We start from the raw sequence: 18,896 nt of genomic DNA, 5'->3' as shown, positions 1-18,896 counted from the left end.
TTCAATATAACATTGTTGCTACATGTCATTCTGCTGCTTGTAGTTGGTCTGTGCAAACTTCTACCAGCAGCTAACTAAGTAGTCCACTGTTTCTTCAGTTTCTTCGCAGAGGAGGCTTTATTTGCATTTGTTATTAAGGCTTGGTTTTGTGCAGCCAGAATTAGCTGCTCTTTTTCAAGAGCAACTGAAATTGAACCTTTTTCAACTTTCTTTCTCATTATCTATTGCCAGGCCAGTTTGGTGTCTCTGTTAGCTCCTGTGATATATTAGCTTCAATACATCTTCTTCAATGTCTTTCAAATATTCTTCCAATGCACTTTTCTTCTTCAACATTCCACACCCACCTATTTTCTTTAAGTAGTCTTTCAACTTCACTGCATGGATGAAAGGCATGATTCATTGTCATTATTTTTCTGCTGTTCCTATTCAGGTTTTTAGTTCTGCTTGAGTCCATTCCACTATGACCGGAACTGCCTAAGTGTTAATTGCCTTGATGGTATTTTCTCCACTTCTAACTTCTTTCTTGACTTCAGTGTGTTTGATGTCAACTTGAAGGATGCCCAAGTATTTGTAATGATCTTCGGTTTTCACTATTTTTTCCCCTGTTGATGGTGAGTGTGACACATTTGTCCAGTCCAAACTCCACAGCAATATCTTGGCTATACATGCAGATATTGTTGAGCAATAATTGTATTTCAGATGGTAGTTTTCTATACAATTTCATATTGTCCATGTAAAAGAGGTGGGATAACCTAGCAGATGTTTTATAGCAAACAGATATAACAAGTAACAATTATTATTATTATAAAGAACCACCAGGTAAGAACATAGAATAGAATAGAATAGAATTTTTATTGGCCAAGTGTGATTGGACACACAAGGAATTTGTCTTGGTGCATATGCTCTCAGTGTACATAAAAGAAAAGATACGTTCATCAAGGTACAACATTTACAACACAATTGATGGTCAATATATCAATATAAATCATAAGGATTGCCAGCAACAAGTTATAGTCATACAGTCATAAGTGGAAAGAGATTGGTGATGGGAACTATGAGACAATTAATAGTAGTGCAGATTCAGTAAATAGTTTGACAGTGTTGATGGAATTATTTGTTTAGCAGAGTGATGGCCTTCGGGAAAAAACTGTTCTTGTGTCTAGTTGTTCTGGTGTGCAGTGCTCTATAGCTGCTTTGAGGGTAGGAGTTGAAACAGTTTATGTCCAGGATGCGAGGGGTCTGTAAATATTTTCACAGCCCTCTTCTTGATTTGTGCAGTATACAGGTCCTCAATGGAAGGCAGGTTGGTAGCAATTATTTTTTCTGCAGTTCTAATTATCCTCTGAAGTCTGTGTCTTTCTTGTTGAGTCGCAGAACCGAATCAGACAGTTATAGAGGTGCAAATGACAGACTCAATAATTCCTCTGTAGAACTGAATCAGCAGCTCCATGGGCAGTTTGAGCTTACTGAGTTGGCGCAGAAAGAACATTCTTTGTTGTCCTTTTTTAATGATGTTTTTGATGTTAGCTGTCCATTTTAGATCTTGCGATATGATAGAACCTAGAAATTTGAAGGTTTCTACTGTTGATACTGTGTTGTCTAGTATTGTGAGAGGTGGAAGTATGGAAGGGTTTCTCCTAAAGTCTACCACCATTTCTACGGTTTTGACTTTTTTTGGTGCTGTGGATTCAGTCCCCAAAAGGTGGTTCTGAGAGCGCGTCTCCCTTTCACAGCAAATTCTCTAGCTACAAAGCAGCCACAGATCAGTATCCTTTCTTTGCCATCTTGGAACACATCAGTTGTTGTTTGTACAAACAGAAAATGTATAAAACCCATCAGGTCTGAAGAGCTGGTTACTTCCATTTCCTGATACATCTACCCATCTTATTAGATCTAGTAGAGCAGGCATAGTTCAGATTTCATCATTAAAATGTTGCAATGTTCTGCCCCAACCATCATAATTCTCCCTCAAAACTCACACATCCCCTACCCTGTTGTTGTTTGAGAAAGCCCTTAAAATATGCCTTTTTCAAGTCATTGAGACAGAGTGAATCACAACCTTGACTCTGATTTTGGGATTTTATTCCTGTTCTTTTTGTCTTGGACTGTAGCAGATCCTTCTTCTTTCAGACCTTCTGAAGATATGAGTAAGAAAATGCTATGTTTGGAAGGGGTGATCTGGTGCTAAGAATAATTCTTACTTCTTACTGACAATTAACCTAGGATTATGTGAAGCATCTTTTCTATCTTCTTCATCTTGTTTGCCAGATTGTTTTGCAAGGTTGCTTGTCTGCTATGTACCCAACTGAGCAGCGGCATCTATACACAGTAATAAACCAGCACTTGTATTCAATTGCTTTGAATCAGTTGCATCCAATTTGTTCTCTGAGAAAATAAAGTTGTGCACATTTATTGGCTCTGATCCCTTTGAATAGAGACAGACTGCTAATATATGGTTTGGTTTATTTACCAAAATAATTAAAATAAATAAAATAAAAAATTAAATTAAAATAATTAAATAATTAAAAATAAAAAAATAATTTTATTACCTTTGATGAAGGTATTTTTTTTTCTTTTCTTTTATGTACACTGAGAGCATACACACCAAAACAAATTCCTTGTGTGTCCAATCACACTTGGCCAATAAATTCTGTTCTATTCTATTCTATTCTATTCTATTCTATTCTATTCTATTCTATTCTATTCTATTCTATTCTATTCTATTCTATTCTTCTATTCTATTCCTTTATGTCTTTTAATTATTAGCAGCTCAGAATCAAGTATTTGATATAGGCAGCCATATAAACCTAATGAATAATAGATCATTAAGATATTGTCAGGGTTCACAGATAACATTATGGTTTAGCCTAGTGCAGTGATGGCTAACTTTTTGGCAAACTGTCTGATTTTGGCCTCCAAAGGGCCTCGGGGGGGGGGGGGGGGGGGGCCCATTGTCGCCCTCCCCAGACTCCTAGAGTGGCTCTGGAGCCTGGGGACAGCAAAAAACGGGCCTTCCGGTCCCACTGGAAGTTGGCAAATGGGCCATTTCCGGCCTCTGGAAGGCCTCCGTGGTGGGTGGAGAAGGCCATTTTTGCCCTCCCGACTCCTAAAAAGGCTCTGGAGCCTGGTGTGAGAGAAAAATGGGCCTTTCCCACCACCTCAGAGGCCCCCAGGAGGCAGGAAACAGCCTGTTACCTACTTCTGGTGGGCCCAGAAGGCCTGAAAATGAGCTGGCATGTGCCGGAGCTGAGCTCACATGCCCACCAACATGGCTACACATGCCACCTGTGGCATGTGTGCCATAGGTTCGCCATCATGGGCCTAGTGTTTGAAACCAGACAACTGGAATAGCATGCTCTTTAAGATATTAAGCAAGTTGCTGGTAGGGTGGGGAACCCTCCCACATTATTTTATGTGAGGAGCTCACCTTTTCATGGGCCAAAGATTAGCTGCCAATCACCCTCGGCTTATACATTTCAGCAACAGATTCCGATAGCAATATATAGAAATATCATGGTTGCTATTAGTGACAGAATAGAATATTTGCCTAACCAGTGATAGTTTAGTATCTCAATGCAATATGAACAAAATCTCTTTTTTCTGAGCCGACAGCCATTTTTTTTCTCTTCCTATATTTTCTTGAATGTGTTATATGTGGTGGCAGTGGAAACTTCACGTTAAGCACCATCTGACTAATGTCAACTCACTGACCATGTCAAATCATGCTCACATCACTATTTGTTCCATGTATGGGATGGGATTCTTCCTTTATATTCAAAATAGTCAAAGCAATAGGTAGAATATAGCAATCCTAATTCCAACTCTTGAGCACAAAATTACAGGTTTGTGAATAGTTTCACTATGTGTTTGTATGTGTCAGCCACAAAACAATATTATTTATGTCTGATGATGCAGGGATGTCCAGGAATGTAAGCATTAATTTCTACCACTTAATTTGAAGATGTTTTGTGAATAGACAGATCTTATTTTAAATTCCTGAGCTATTTTTTAATGAGTTCTTACAGTGCCTGTCAATATCTGATACACAATTTGTAAAAGGTACTGTACTGTCTATACAGGGAGCTGGATTCTTAGATGTCCCTGTCTGCAAACAGAAGAGTTACTGGTCTATGGGGAATTGTTTTAATATAATACCATTAAGAATTAATTGCCACAATATTACAAACTGCTGCTCAACTAAGTAGCTAGCTTCAAAGCACCTTTCTCCCTTGGAATCTAACATGCTGCATCTAATAAACACCTCTATGTATATGTCAGAGGGACGTGGTGGCTCAGTGGTAAGACGCTGAGCTTGTCAATTCAAAGGTCGGCAGTTCAGCAGTTTGAATCCCTAGTGCCGCATAACGGGGTGAGCTCCCGTTACTTGTCCCAGCTTCTTCCAACCTAGCAGTTCTAAAGCACGTAAAAAAAATGCAAGTAGAAAAATTGGGACCGCCTTTGGTGGGAAGTTAACAGCGTTCCGTGTGCCTTTGGCATTTAGTCATGCCGGCCACATGACCACGTCATGTGGAGACGTCTTCAGACAGCGCTGGCTCTTCGGCTTTGAAACAGAGATGAGCACCGCCTCCTAGAGTCGGGAACAACTAGCACATATGTGCAAGGGGAACCTTTATCTTACCTTATGTATATGTTGCCAAGATAACATTTTTAAAATACTGTATCTGAAACTTTTACTCTGAAGTGGCACATGCTGCAATATTATATAAACAGCCTCAAAACAAATGAGGCAGAACTATTGAAAATACAGAACGGATTCCCCTCCACTGCTTTTCACACCATTTTTCCAGTGGGAAAAAGAAGCACTTGGTGGTAAAAGAATGGCCTTTTTTAATTTTTCAGCAAACTAAGCACAATAAAGCAATCATTTAGCTTACAAATAAAATCAGGTTACTTCTTTGGTCCCCCCAAAAAAGTATATACTAATTTTTCATTTATACAAATAAATGGCAAGAAACAACAGGGAAATAAAAAAGCAGCATAAAAATAGTTTTATCTTTAGTTCAAGTGGCCAAAAAACAGGATTTTTTACTAGAAAAAAATCACTTGGTGCTTAAAAATCTATGTCCACTTTGCTCATTTAATTCCCAATATTTACTCTCACACACAAGCTTACATCCTGATTCAGATGCTTCTACCACGTGAACTTATAATATGCTACAACAGCCTTTCAACATCTTCACTTCTTTCCATTCCATGTTGTACACTATACAATCATTGCTAGTTACAGCTGATGATTTTAGAACTAATTACTCCTTGAATTAGTTCTAGAATCATCAGCTATAAGTAGCAATGATTGTATTGTTAGAAAATTGTTTCACAATTTTCTAAGATACATACTCCCTTCTAGTTTTATTAAACGTATAAAAGAACATGTATCTTAGTAACAGAACACAATGACAAAACATTTCCATGGGGCAGGGAAAAAAAGAAAATTTAAAGAGGGAAAATTACTGGTTCCATGCTCTGCTAGTTTTCTAATGGAATGGATGCCGATGCAAGTGGAACTTCTCTAGGTGTTCCCAGTTAAGGGACATAAATGCCTGCTATGGAATTGGGCAAGTATTTTTCCTTCTTTCTGGGACCTATCATGGAAATAAATGGGATCTGGAATCTGCGGAACAGCAGTCTCTTTGCAGGTACCCAATGATTATCAGAAGTTAAAAAAAACCATGGGACTGTACAACAAAAATTACTGGGTTTTGTTCGCAAATAATTTTTAATTGTTGAGAGATTAAAATCTTAGAAGCAATAAAATTTTAATCTCTCAACCGGTTTTCAATCAGGAAGTACAAATAAAAATTGAAACCCACAAAGGAGAATGAAAACCTTAATTCCCCCGCCCCATAAAAAAAAGTTTGATACAAAGATATTTTTAAAATAAATTATTAAGGAGTATATATCTTGTGGCATTATTTGAACTAGGATTGACATAAATCAACCTATGTCTTGTTTTTCAATCATTGGTAGAAGAATCTGAACTATCAGAAGATGAAGAATCTTTTCCTCTTTTGTGTTTTTTTCCTCCCTTTTTGTGACGATGTTTTCTTTTCTTAGATTTATTCTTTTTCAGTTTTTTCTTTTCTTTTTTATGGGATTTCTGCTTTTTTGATTTAGGTTCATCGTCTTCTGTGATGCTTGAAGAATGAGATCTATAAAACACAGGAATATATATGTAGTTTATGATGTAATTAAAACAGTAAATGCTAAACATAAAACTTCTGGTTAATACACCAAAGAAACTTTTCTTCATTCCTATAGCCTTTTATTCTATTATAGTCTTTCTCTATTTGAGAAACTGTCCTCTGGTTGGAGACAGGTATATTAACAGGGAATTAATTTGCTAAAAGACATCACCCACATAGTAGACAGAATTCTTACAGCCTCAGGGTGACACTAAGACACTAAGGTTTACAGACGAAAAAATTAATAATTTAAAAGACGACCAAAAACAGGAAACAGATGTTAAGTACACTAACTAAAAACAGAGAAGAAATGGAACAGAGAACAATCTAGCCTGAACAATAACGTTGCCCAAGCAAGCATTATTGAGCTAGCTACTTAAAACGAAGTTCTTTTTGGACTGTTTCTCCAGCTAAATGTTGTGACGTAAGCCTATAACCAGACACAATCAGTCCTAAACAAACGTATTTTACTAGAACAGCTGAGTCCAAATTAATTCTGAAACAAAGTCCTTCAGAAAAAGTTATTCGGCCTTATCAGAAACCTTTGTCTTCTTTGGCACCCTGCCAAAGACTTTTCTTGGTAAGAACCCCATGAAATTCAGAAACGCCGACAAGAAACAATTGTAGCAACATTGCTTTCCTACAAAGAACCCAAGAGCTGTTGCTGCTCTTTTAAGCCTTACGGGAGGGGCCAATCATCTCCTGGCCTTACTCCCAAGTTGTCCTTTTTGCTTTAGCTGCTTTTGCCTTCTGGCAACTCTTTGCATGCCTGCACTAGGAACAGGCTCCTCCGACTCTCTGCTGTCCACTTCTGGAGGCTCCGGAGTCCGTGCATCGCTCCCAGATGGCCCTGGCCCCACCTCTGGCTCTGACGCAGAGCCCTCATCCGGGCCTTCCCCTAACTCCAGGACTGACCCATTGTCCTCTCCAGCCTCCTCACTGTCTGACTCCGCCGCCAGCTCCGCAGGCTGCTGGCGGACCACAACACTAAGCAGGAAACTATGAGAAACTTTTCAGTATCTCAAAATGTTGTTTCCTTTTTCCTTTTAATAGAATAATATCTTGTCTGATTTGCCAGGGCATCATCATATGCTTTTAGCAATTTGACTACAGGTAGTCCTCAGCCTACGACCACAATTGAGCCCCAAATTTCTGTTACTAAGCAAGGCATTGTTAAGCGAGTTTTGCCCTATTTATCGACCTTTCTTGTCACAGTTGTTAAGTTAAATCACTGCAGTTGTTAAGTTAGTAATATCACTGTTAAGTGAATCTGGCTTCCCCATTGACTTCCCCTGTCAGAAGGTCGCAAAAGGTTATGACATGACCCCGGAACACTGCAGCCACCATAAGTATGAGTCAGTTGCCAAGCGTCTGAATCATGTGACCATGGGGATGGTGCAATGGTCATAAGTCACTTTTTTTAGTGCCTTTGTAACTATGAATGGTCACTAAACAGACTGTGGTAAGGCAAGGACTATCTATACTTCTGTTTCAGTTTCTGCTACCTTTTTCTTGATTTCTTTAATTTTGATTTTTCCTTGCTTTTCTTTTGGATCTTTTTCTTTTCTTCTTCATCAGGAATACCTGTAAATTAGAGGGATTAAGATTTTAGTGATTCTTGAAGTAGGAGCCATCTGGCTTTAAGGACTGACTGCAAAGATAATTGAAAAAGGTCATTCCTTCTTCTGGCAGATATCCTGACAGCATGGTGGGAACCCGGTGTTCAGAAAAGAAAATTGCAAACAAAAACCAACAAAGACAAATAGAAGACGATCAAACTTACCCTGCTTTTCTGGAACAACATCAAGTTTTCCCAGCTCCTCTTCCTCACTCTCTTCACTGCTTGTGCTACTCACATCTAAAACAATGTCTCTTTTGGGATCTACACGGAGAAAGTTTCGGCACTCAAATGTCAGATGACCCGCTAAGTAAAGTTTGAGAAAGGAAAAGAAACAACAAAAGTGGTACAATTGACTATGTGCCGTTCAATCAAGTAAAAAAAAAAAGTCAGGAAATTTTGATTTCCTTTCCCCTCTCCTTTTGGTAAAAGACCAAAAGTAAAGTCTCCTTCTACTCAAGCTTATTTCCTGGTATCTATATAGATGCATCCATGTAGTTTTTCTTAGCAACAATACTTAATACTGAAAATATTTTCATTTCCATTTTTCACAGCAGATGTGGCAGTTTCTTCAAGATTAATAACATGGATGCTATTGTTGTATTTTATGTGGGTGTGGTTTGTAGTGGAGCATATAGTAAAACCTTAGCTATCATACAAAATAATAAACATAATGGCAAGAAAATGTAACTTTGTTATAACATCTCTTCTCAGAAAATTCACTTAATTTGATTTTAATTACAAAAAGTATGGACATTGCTAATATAAATTATTATTAGTACAGAAAATTCTAATATGTATTATGAAGTGGGCAGCTATAATAATTTTTATGAACTAAATATGAAATAGGAAAGTGGAAGCATAAAATTGTTGCATATGAAAATATAAGCCAATTTAAAAAGGTTAATAGAAAAGATTTTTCCTCTCTAGTTTTTTCAGTTATATGCCAAAAGAATCAAACAATTTAAAAAATCCATAAGCACATTCCTTTCTTTCCTTTTAGTATTCCTCATATCAACAATTCACATACATTAACCACTGAAGACACTAACAGAATGCAAAGTAGCTCAAATGCTGTTTAGAAACACTTGCACAGAGGTACAAAAATAATGCTAAACATTTACTGATACATGTAATGTTATAAATGTATTATTCCCACACAAAAACCTATGCTTACACCAATACGGTCAAATATATATAATTATAAACATTAGCCATGATAACCCTGTCATAACCTAAGATCCAATCAACAAGTAAATTAGGATTGGTGAAACTTCCTTCTGCTTAAAATTAGCTAGACTTATTCAAATAGATCTTCAGCAGGTTCTTTAAAACATTATTTTTTTAGCTCTGGAATGAATTATTACAGGAGCTACAAAAGTTCTCTCATACAGTAGAACATCTAGTCAAGAATGCTTCTGACCACGACCAAATTGGGTTCCGACCAAAAAATTCACAATTTTTTTTTCGTGGCCAATTTCCCCTTCTGCGCCATTATTTTTGTAAGTGTCAAATTTTCAAAATTAGGTTTGGGTCACGACCAAATCGGTTTGCGACTAAAGTTATGGAACAAATTATGGTTGTAACCAGAGGTTCTACTGTACATCCATTGGTGATGTTTATCAGCATAACCTACATAATTTGCATGTTTCTTTCAGTTATATATGTTCAAAATAAATATTTACAGTAAATAATAAATGCTTATATATATATTTATTATTGTGTTCTTGGCAAGGCTATTATATATTGTTCCTTGTAATAGATTAGGTTGACAAGCTTGTTCAACTTATTATGTTCTACCCCAACAGATTCTCCAGTTCTTTAGACAGAATGTTTTTCTTTTAAATAAGTCTTAGGTCCCTTATTTCAAGATCCGCAAACTACTATGAGGACTACAATTCCCATCATTCTCTTTCCACTGCTTATGCAGACTAGGGCTGAGTTAGCAAAGAACACATTACCTCCACCACACTACTATAGTCATTTGAAAAAGAAAGTACACCCTCTTTGAATTCTATGATTTTACATATCAGGATGTAGTAAAAAACATCTGATCCTTAGCAATTCTTAAAAGTACGTAAATACAACCTCAGATGAATAACAAGGCAAAACATATATACCATGTCATAATTTTACAAAAAGAAAGCCAAAATTGCCATGTCTTGATAAGTAAAACCATAGAACCACTTAGTGATATAAAGACGGAAAAAAATCATTCATTGTTTGACTGATTTTTAGTATGGCACTTGACCAATAAGGAATTGAAATTCACTTTTCCCTTCTTTCCTTCCGTATGTTGAATTTCAGTATTCCCTTATCAGTCAAGCACCACACTACAAAAAAATCAGCCAAAAACTAAATGTTTACCAACTCCCCTACAACTGTTGCTGCTAATACAAGTGATAGATTGCAAGAAGACTCATTCCAACCTGTTCATTTTCAGAACTGTATCTTCATCTTTGTAGATACTTACGATAGCCACATTTCTTGCACCCTGCCCTGATATTATCCTTATTTCCACCTAAAAAGCCAAGCAGATTTCTTATTAGTTTGTGGACATGCTAGAAATATTCAATGTACAGGAAACTTCTTGATGCAACAGTCCCAATAATAATTTTGTAAATTTTACCTTCCTGTGCAATGCATAATAAAAATAGCAGCCACTTACAATTACAACCTTTATGCGAAATTGTGACTTGTTACACTGATCTCATAAATTAAATCTCGGAGCCAGGTATGTTTCTTAACTAAAATATTGATCCTGGGTTTGCAGTATTTTTATGTAGATTAAGTTCTACAACAGAGGACCATTTTTTCTACATTAGACTGTTTGGCAGAATTAAGTTGCCTTTTCTATTTGCAGCTCATGGACTGCAAGGCGAACAAACAAGTCAGTTCTAGAGGAGATCAACCCTGACCGCTCTTTAGAAGGCCAGATCCTGAAGACGAAACTGAAATACTTTGGCCACCTAATGAGAAAGAAGGACTCACTGGAGAAGAGCCTAATGCTGGGAAAGATTGAGGGCAAAAGAAGAACGGGACAGCAGAGAACGAGGTGGCTGGATGGAGTCACTGAAGCAGTAGGCATGAGTTTAAATGGACTCCAGAGGATGGTAGAGGACAGGAAGGCCTGGAGGAATGTTGTCCATGGGGTCGCGATGGGTCGGACACGACTTTGCAACTAACAACAACAACAACCTAGACCAATATGGCATAAGTTTCATTCAATTAAACCCATAAAAATTCCAAGCAATGTGTAAATTACTGTTTCCTAGCAATGTATAGAACATATGGAGCTCATGAGCTCTGGATGACATAAAACAGGAACCACAATTATAAAGAATTTGGCAAACAATTAACATGTGAATTAAAATAGGAGAATAAGATATCCTATCATCCTGAAACTATTGTTTGTAAAATTGAAAACATTTAGAATATGCCAGGTTATTATATTCTTCATTATTTTTAAAAATCAGTACTGATGTACACAAAGTACATTTAGGCACTCACTCAAATATAATACAAAAGCAAGTGACCAATGACTGAATAAACTGAGCACCATATTTTTTTAAAAAAAACCTTAGCTACATGAATCTATTTCTTCATAAATTATAAGAGCCAGATGTGAATGAAAGTATTATGTTGAAGCTTCCAAGTTTAAAAAGAGTTCACTTATTATATCCAAAGATCATCTTGAGAACTGACAGAATTTTCTGAAGTTACATGGGTACTGAAATAGACTTGCTTTATATATAAAAAGTGTAAATAGCTTTTCCCAGTGCAGTAGCCTTCACATATTGAACAATTATGTCCAGTATTTTCTACATCATTTTTATTTATATCCCACCTTTATTATTTTTATAAGCAACTCAAAGCAAACATACCTAATTCTTCTTCCTCCTATTTTCCCCACAACCACCACCCACGTGAGGTGAGGTGAATTGAGTTGGATTGCTTTCATGCCTGATACAGGATGAGATCTCCATTTCCAGATCAGCCTAGCCTGGTGCCTTAACCACTAGACCAGATTCATTCTATTGCTAAAACATGTCCATTACCACTTAGATATCTAAGGTCTAAGAACTGCTGGAAGGGCTATAATAAACCTAGTTAGTACATTCTTCCACTTCTTGTGCAGCATCAGATAGGAACTGGAGGAGAAAAATTAGGCAATATTGTTTCTCAATACCTTCTTACTTAGAAAACTATTGACTAGGTACATTTAACTTGCTGCACCTTCTTGTTTTCATTAACTAATCCTTTTCTAATTCCTTTTGTCTTAATTGTTTTCTTTAAAAAATATTTACTTTTATAGTAGCTTTGTTATTCATGCATTGAAAGGCATAATATAAATGTTAAATTAAATTGCATCTTTATTGCCCCAATGACAGAACAGGAAGAAAGCAGCAGCTTCTCTGCCTCTAAAGTAGCCTTCAAATTAAGCTTCTAAACATATCATTTTCACGCAAGCATTTCAGAAGTGGCTTACCAATGCTTTCTTTCAGATAGTCTTTTGAATTTGACTGTAGAGTTTGTGATTTTCTAATGCCTCTCATCAGAGTACTAATCAGGTCTGACCCTTCTTAATTTCCGAGCCATCCAGAATACTGTTGTCGTGTTAACAAAAGTCAACCATACAGATAAGACCATGGCTTACAACCATTCATTTAGTGAACATTTGAAGTTATAATGGCACTGAACAAAAGTGACTTATGATTGGTTTTCATGCAACCATTGTAGCATCTCCATGATCACATGATCAGAATTTGGATGCTCGGCAACTGCCATGTTTTTATACCAGTTGCACTGTCCCAGGGTCATGTTATCACCATTTGTAAGCTTTCCAGCTGGCTTCTGATAAGCAAAGTCAATGGGGAAGCTGGATTTGCTTAACAACCACATGATTCACTTAACAACTGTAGTGATTTGTTTAACAACTGTGGCAAAAAGGTCACAAAACGGGGCACAACTCACTTAATAACTGTCTTGCGTAGCAAGAGAAATGTTGAGGTCAATTGTTGTAAGTTGAGGACTACCTATACTGTAATATACCCTGAATTCATCCTGGTGCTCTATACTCTGGAAAGAATAATTGAACAGCCCAATTCCTGATTCTCCCCACTTCAATTTGTCATATGTTTATAAAATACATCCTATGTAAATTTATAGGGTATCAAACAGGAAGTATATCAAAGAATGTTCTAAAGTTACAGGTCTGTGTGTAGGGTTTTTCCTTCTGCCAAATATTAATATTTAAACATCTGGATAAGTAATAGACTATAAAACTGAAAGTACAAACTTGTGATTGTAGGATTTATATTAGAATGACTAACAATTTTATTTTTTAAAATAATGGGTTAAAAACCTTTTAATTAAATTCTTAATTAAAACCTTGCCTATTAAGTTTGTTAGTGAAAATATAAATATAAACAAACAAAAGTTCAACAGACTTTCAGGATTTTCATTAAGCCAAAATGTAGTTTGCTTGTTTTATGATTTATGTAATTCCAGTTAGTATGGTTTATAAATTGATGAACTACTAGATATGCGATGATACTTTATCCCCACCTTGGCTAATCTCCCAAATGCAAAAAAGATAGGAACTGGTCTATCCATCAATTTTCTAGATAGACTTATATAGACCACCAGCATTTCTTAACCCTTTTTGCTCTCAGAGGTCTTCTTCCCACTTCTTTTAAAAATTATGGAGAACCACCTCAAAAACTTTCATTTGCATGGGTTGTATTTATCAATATCTACAGTGTTAAAAATTAATTGTCTAAAATCGCGTAAAAATCACATTAAACATGTTAAGATATTAACATCAATAAAAGTATTTTTCATGGGGGGGAGAAAAACACCCTATACTTTTAACAAACAAAAAAGTAATCATGAAGACACGTCATTGTTTTAAACGTTTGCAAATATCTTCCAACATCTGGCAAATAACGTTGATGTCACGGACCCTCGAGAGGGCCTGGGGGGGGGACCCCCCGGGAGTCCTCGAGCCCCCTTTTTAAGGAGCCCTGGCCGTCACTTCATTAAGCCCAGGCTTAATGTAGCGAAGAAAAGTCACGGCAGCTTAGACGGCCATTGAGAGGCAGTCGAATTCAATCAGTACGGCTGTTTTTCAGCCGCGCCTTTCTTGCTTGCACTCGTCTCCCAGGCTCCTCCGGCAAAAGCCGCCGCTTTGACTCGCGCCTGAACCCTGCGGATCTCCCCCGCATCCCTTTTTCCAACCGCTCACCTGGCAACGCCATGCGCCCAGCGCAACCCTCCCCGCCTCTAAGCCTCAACTAACGCCGGTCAGAAGAGCTCGCGGGGCAACGTTCCTCGCTGGGGAACTTTGACCCGAAACGTGAGAGCTGAACCAAGTGTGTGTATGAAAGGGGGGAGGGAGTTCTTAAAGGAAAGAACTAAGAGGCGGGCAGCAGCAAAAGCCTTTCCTTCCTGGCTTGCTGGGAGAGAAAAGGAAAGCACTATCCTTTGGTATTGTCTCTATGTTGATTCCTGTCTGAAGGTTGTTCAAGTCAGTACGAGGGTTATTCAGTCCTACGGTAGAGACCACTGTGCCACCCTCCCCCGGCAATACCAGAGTTTTCTTCTCTTGAGCCCTTCCCACTAAAAGGCAATGGGCTGTCCTCTTGATTGACAGCGCCTTGGTCCAATGGATATAAGCTAAGGTTAGTTTTCTTAGAAATTAGTCTAGTTCAGGGGGTCTCCAACCTTGACAACTTTAAGACTTGTGGACTTCAACTCCCAGAATTCTGGGCATTGAAGTCCGCCAGGCTTAAAGTTGCCAAGGTTGGAGAGCCCTGGTCTAGTTAATACACTGGTGCTCGGCATCAACTCTGAGAAACGTCTTTAAGAAGAAAAAACAGTCCAGTTGCCTTTTGAAAACACACCTTTGGGACAACCATAACTGGATGACTGAGAATCTCCATAGACACCTACGTGACTTAAAAAAAAGAGACAGCTCCGGCAGTCTTTGAAGATTTTCCCCAGTGTTCCTCCTTAAGTCTTCCTCCTTTCCGTCAATTCGGGGGGTATGGCGTGGAACATGCAGATCAATTCAGAAAAGTCTCCCTCGCTTTCGCGGTGGAAGAGGTAACCGCTCTCAGGTGGACCAAAATAGTTAGAGTAATGTTTCTTGTCGGAAGATTATAGACCCGGCACAGCGGCTCATACTACTCTACGATCTGAAGAGGGGGGGCCCTCCTAAATACGCGAAAGATTTGATCATACCTCGCCAAGCTGAGCGGTGGTGAGCTCGTCGACGTTCCTCGAAATCCCAGGAACATTTCTCTTTCTCTTCTTGAAGAGAACATCAGAAGCCAAATTTACTTGGTGGCGCTTTTTCTGTCTCCCCCCCCCCCGCTAGAATTGAGGTCTTCCATGACCCAACATGGCGGGGAAATGATTCCCGCTGGAGTCCCAAATCGTCGTTGACGTCCACTGGGTGGATGTTAAGAGTGAGATATTCTGTCAGGGCAGCTGCTGTGTGTAAGTTTTCACCATGAGCAATATTTACATCCAGGAACCGCCAACCAACGGAAAGGTGAGAGTCCGTCCACCTCATCAAACTAGTTACTAAGTCTGTATTACTATTAATCTTCTCATCGTTCCTATCACTCTTCCCACTTACGATTGTAACCTTGTTGCTGGTATCCTTAGAATAGAATAGAATAGAATTTTTTATTGGCCAAGTGTGATTGGACACACAAGGAATTTGTCTTGGTGCATATGCTCTCAGTGTACATAAAAGAAAAGATACGTTCCTCAAGGTACAACATTTACAACACAATTGATGATCAATATATCAATATAAATCATAAGGATTGCCAGCAACAAGTTATAGTCATACAGTCATAAGTGGAAAGAGATTGGTGATGGGAACTATGAAACGATTAATAGTAGTGCAGATTCAGTAAATAGTCTGACAGTGTTGATGGAATTATTTGTTTAGCAGAGTGATGGCCTTCGGGAAAAAACTGTTCTTGTGTCTAGTTGTTCTGGTGTGCAGTGCTCTATAGCGTTGTTTTGAGGGTAGGAGTTGAAACAGTTTATGTCCAGGATGATTTATATTGACTGTTTCCCTATGACTATCATTAAGTGTTGTACCTTATGATTCTTGACGAATGTATCTTTTCTTTTATGTACACTGAGAGCATATGCACCAAAGACAAATTCCTTGTGTGTCGAATCACACTTGGCCAATAAAAATTTCTATTCTATTCTATCTAAGGAAGAGCTTTCATATACACCATTCTTAGTAACTGCTTTAGGTTGAATGGGTTTGTAGCGAATGTAGGAACTTAATATGCGATGTGACTTAAATTGAAATGAATTGTATTAATTTATTAAATTGTATTATAAATTTATTAAATTGTATTAATTTAATTGTATTAAATTGTATTAATACAATTTAATATTAATATTAAATTGTATTAAAGGTCGTGCATAAGAGCACAAAAGTGCCTACCGTTCCTGTCCTGTTGTTCCCTTCATTATATCAAATTAATATAGCTGATGCATATTCTTATATATATATATATTTTCTTCATGATATGTTTTTTTTATGACAATGTTTGTGTATACTGTTGTGACAAAATGAAATTTAAAAAAAGCGCCTCCTCGTTGTTCCAATTCTTCGGTTGGAACAGTATGTAATGCTAGACAGGTTGAATTCAGTGGGGTTTACTAAAGAATGTGAATGTAAAGAATTTAGATTGAAACATTCCCCAAGGAATCACGGTTAGGTTGTTAGCTGTGATAGAACTTAATGCATATTAAAATGAGAGCCAAGGGAATTCTGTTCACTCCAATGGCAGAAACTGTTTTATTTCCAACAAAAGCCTTGCAAAGGTTTTAATTAAGTTATGAGACTAAATAATGAAATTTAGCATTTGAAAGAAATGGAAGTTTGCAAAAGCCATCATGCTATTCCTTTTTTAGGTAAGCATCAAATGAGCTCATTGACCTCTGTTACTCGTCAGTGCTTTGGTCAATTTAGGCTTTCACATACTGCTTTTGAAATTACTGCCTTAGTGTTTGTTACCTGTGGCCCTTACGATATTTTCTGCACATGATAAGGATAGTAAGAATCACTGTGGCTAATACAGAAGTGCTACCAAAGTTCAGGTGTACTTCAGGTTTCTGTATAGAATTTTATGGTTCACTGCTAACATTTAAGTACAGATAATGCTAGCATTTTAGCATGGCATCTATGCCTCCTTTTGAAATTTAGGAAACTTTGCTTTTCTTTTGAGACAAAGGTATTTCTTTTGACGTGCAAAACTAGCTTTTTCAGGGAAAGGATGTGACTAATCAAACAATGAGGCTAATTTCTGAAATCCTTGATCAGTGTTAAGAAACAAGCCCACAAATGCAACATATTTTATATGACAAAACTCTCATGCCTCACAAAAATAAAGCTTTTATTGCACATCAATGCTTTTTTTTTATTTGTTACTTTCTGATACACCTATTATATATTAAATGTATATACCTGTATGCCAGGGGTGTCAAACTCACGGCCCATGGGCAGGATGCATCACGTGCTCAAACACCCACCCATCCCAGTTTAGTGAAGGGGAAAAAAGTCCCGATACGTCACGTGACAACGTTGTGACGAGGAGAGTTTGACACCTCTGCTGTATCCTATATAAAGACTTGACCCACTCTCCTGCTAATAAACACTTTTTTGCTTTGCTTGTAGAACTTATGGTTCATGTTGTCAGGGAGCAAAAAATGGTTGCTGATTGGCTTCTGGATCAAATTCAAGGCCATGTAATATCAATAGAAGATGTGACTGTTTATTCTTGTGATTACTTGTTTTTATTCTGAAAAGCTGAACCTTTTTCATGCAACTGAAAAATGTTTTATGTCTTTGTTAAGAATGTAGCAAAATGGTCTAGTCTAGAGAGTTGTATGGACAGGCTTTCTATATATATTTTCTGAAATATTGCTCCGGTTATGCTTCCTAAACAACTGTTTTAATAGAGGTATGACATGATTTCTTGTAACATTCTTCCCCAACTTTTTGGCTGTCAAATAAACTGCTCAAATCGACAAAGAAAAAAACTTTGGAGCCATATTTTAGGATTCTTATTAGTTAACTTTTTATCCAGTAAAAAAATACTTATAATAATATACTTTTATAATTATTAAATACTTATAATTCAGTTGTCTACCAGTTTGGACATCTAACTGTGCAATTCTAAACATTTCTATTTGCTTTTTTATTAAAATATTCAAATCTTCTTACAATAAACTTGTAGAGATACAGGTCCAATATTTGTGTACTGTACACAAGAATACAAGAGTGTGCCTGCATTACTAGCTACTGGTTTATTAGCAATGTTTTATTTATTGCTTCCATATTATTTTTAGTTAATTAGTTATTTTACTGTTGATTGTGTTATATCACATTCTAGAGAACATGTAGTAAATGTATGCTTCAGAAGACGTAATTATGTACTGAGACTGATTTTAAAAATATTGAGACCTATAATGATCACATAATCATACATTAAATCTATTCTGTAGGTATTATTGAAAACAACAGCTGGAGATATTGATATTGAATTATGGTCAAAAGAAGCTCCCAAAGCTTGTCGGAATTTTATTCAGCTTTGTTTGGAAGGTAATGATCAAGAAAAACACAGTAGTTCCTAATATGATGCAACAACAACAACAACTAATAATAATGATAATAATAATAATACCAGTAATATAATAAAATATAATTCCTATACAATGAAAAGTACTCAATTTCAGTACGTCTGCTTAATTCTCCTACTACTTTTCCAAAAAGTTTTAAATAGAAATACAAGCTTTGTTTGAAAGAAACAGCAAACATCTGCAGTACCCCCATAAGGGAAGTATTCTTAGCCCTTTTGATGATCAGACTTGGAGCAGCTTCTTGCATACTTTATAGCTGAGAGAAGGAAGGAGGAATGGCAGGAGTTTTGCTCTGTGTGTCCTCCTTTCCTCAAAAGTCTGTGGCAAGTGAGATAATGTCATTCTTCTATCAAAACTCTCTGCTCTTTACCAGAGGACTAAGCAGAGAGATG

The 18,896-nt window shown here is 37.1% G+C and overlaps 2 protein-coding genes across 6 annotated transcripts in view; one reads left to right on the top strand and one right to left on the bottom strand.

The window, feature by feature from the left end:
• Positions 1-4,828: 4,828 nt before the first annotated feature.
• On the bottom strand, positions 4,829-14,177 carry SREK1IP1 (SREK1 interacting protein 1). 3 transcript variants are annotated; one of them, XM_058169618.1, is made up of 5 exons: positions 14,069-14,177; positions 10,295-10,342; positions 7,987-8,127; positions 7,709-7,787; positions 4,829-6,170 (listed from the first exon to the last, which is right to left on the bottom strand). In XM_058169618.1, the coding sequence occupies exons 1-5, from the start codon at positions 14,079-14,081 to the stop codon at positions 5,975-5,977; spliced, it is 477 nt and encodes a 158-aa protein (XP_058025601.1). In that variant the 5' UTR covers positions 14,082-14,177; the 3' UTR covers positions 4,829-5,974. The 3 variants fall into 3 exon arrangements, with proteins under 3 accessions (XP_058025601.1, XP_058025600.1, XP_058025602.1); XM_058169617.1 differs by lacking the exon at positions 14,069-14,177 and adding an exon at positions 12,311-14,050; XM_058169619.1 differs by lacking the exon at positions 10,295-10,342 and having other exon boundaries at positions 14,069-14,147.
• Positions 14,178-15,106: 929 nt separating this feature from the next.
• The window catches only part of CWC27 (CWC27 spliceosome associated cyclophilin), a 112,300-nt gene continuing 108,510 nt past the window's right edge, over positions 15,107-18,896 (top strand). The window contains exons 1-2 of one of the 3 annotated variants that reach the window (XM_058169613.1): positions 15,107-15,379; positions 18,370-18,466. In XM_058169613.1, the coding sequence (XP_058025596.1) occupies positions 15,338-15,379; positions 18,370-18,466 (139 nt within the window). In that variant the 5' untranslated portion in view covers positions 15,107-15,337. The remainder of the gene's footprint in view (positions 15,380-18,369; positions 18,467-18,896) is intronic. The other 2 variants (XM_058169612.1, XM_058169611.1) reach the window with 2 other exon arrangements.

This window comes from Ahaetulla prasina, chromosome 2 (genome assembly GCF_028640845.1).
Source record: "Ahaetulla prasina isolate Xishuangbanna chromosome 2, ASM2864084v1, whole genome shotgun sequence".
Taxonomy (NCBI): domain Eukaryota; kingdom Metazoa; phylum Chordata; class Lepidosauria; order Squamata; family Colubridae; genus Ahaetulla; species Ahaetulla prasina.
This window is presented reverse-complemented; position numbering and strand designations above follow the sequence as displayed.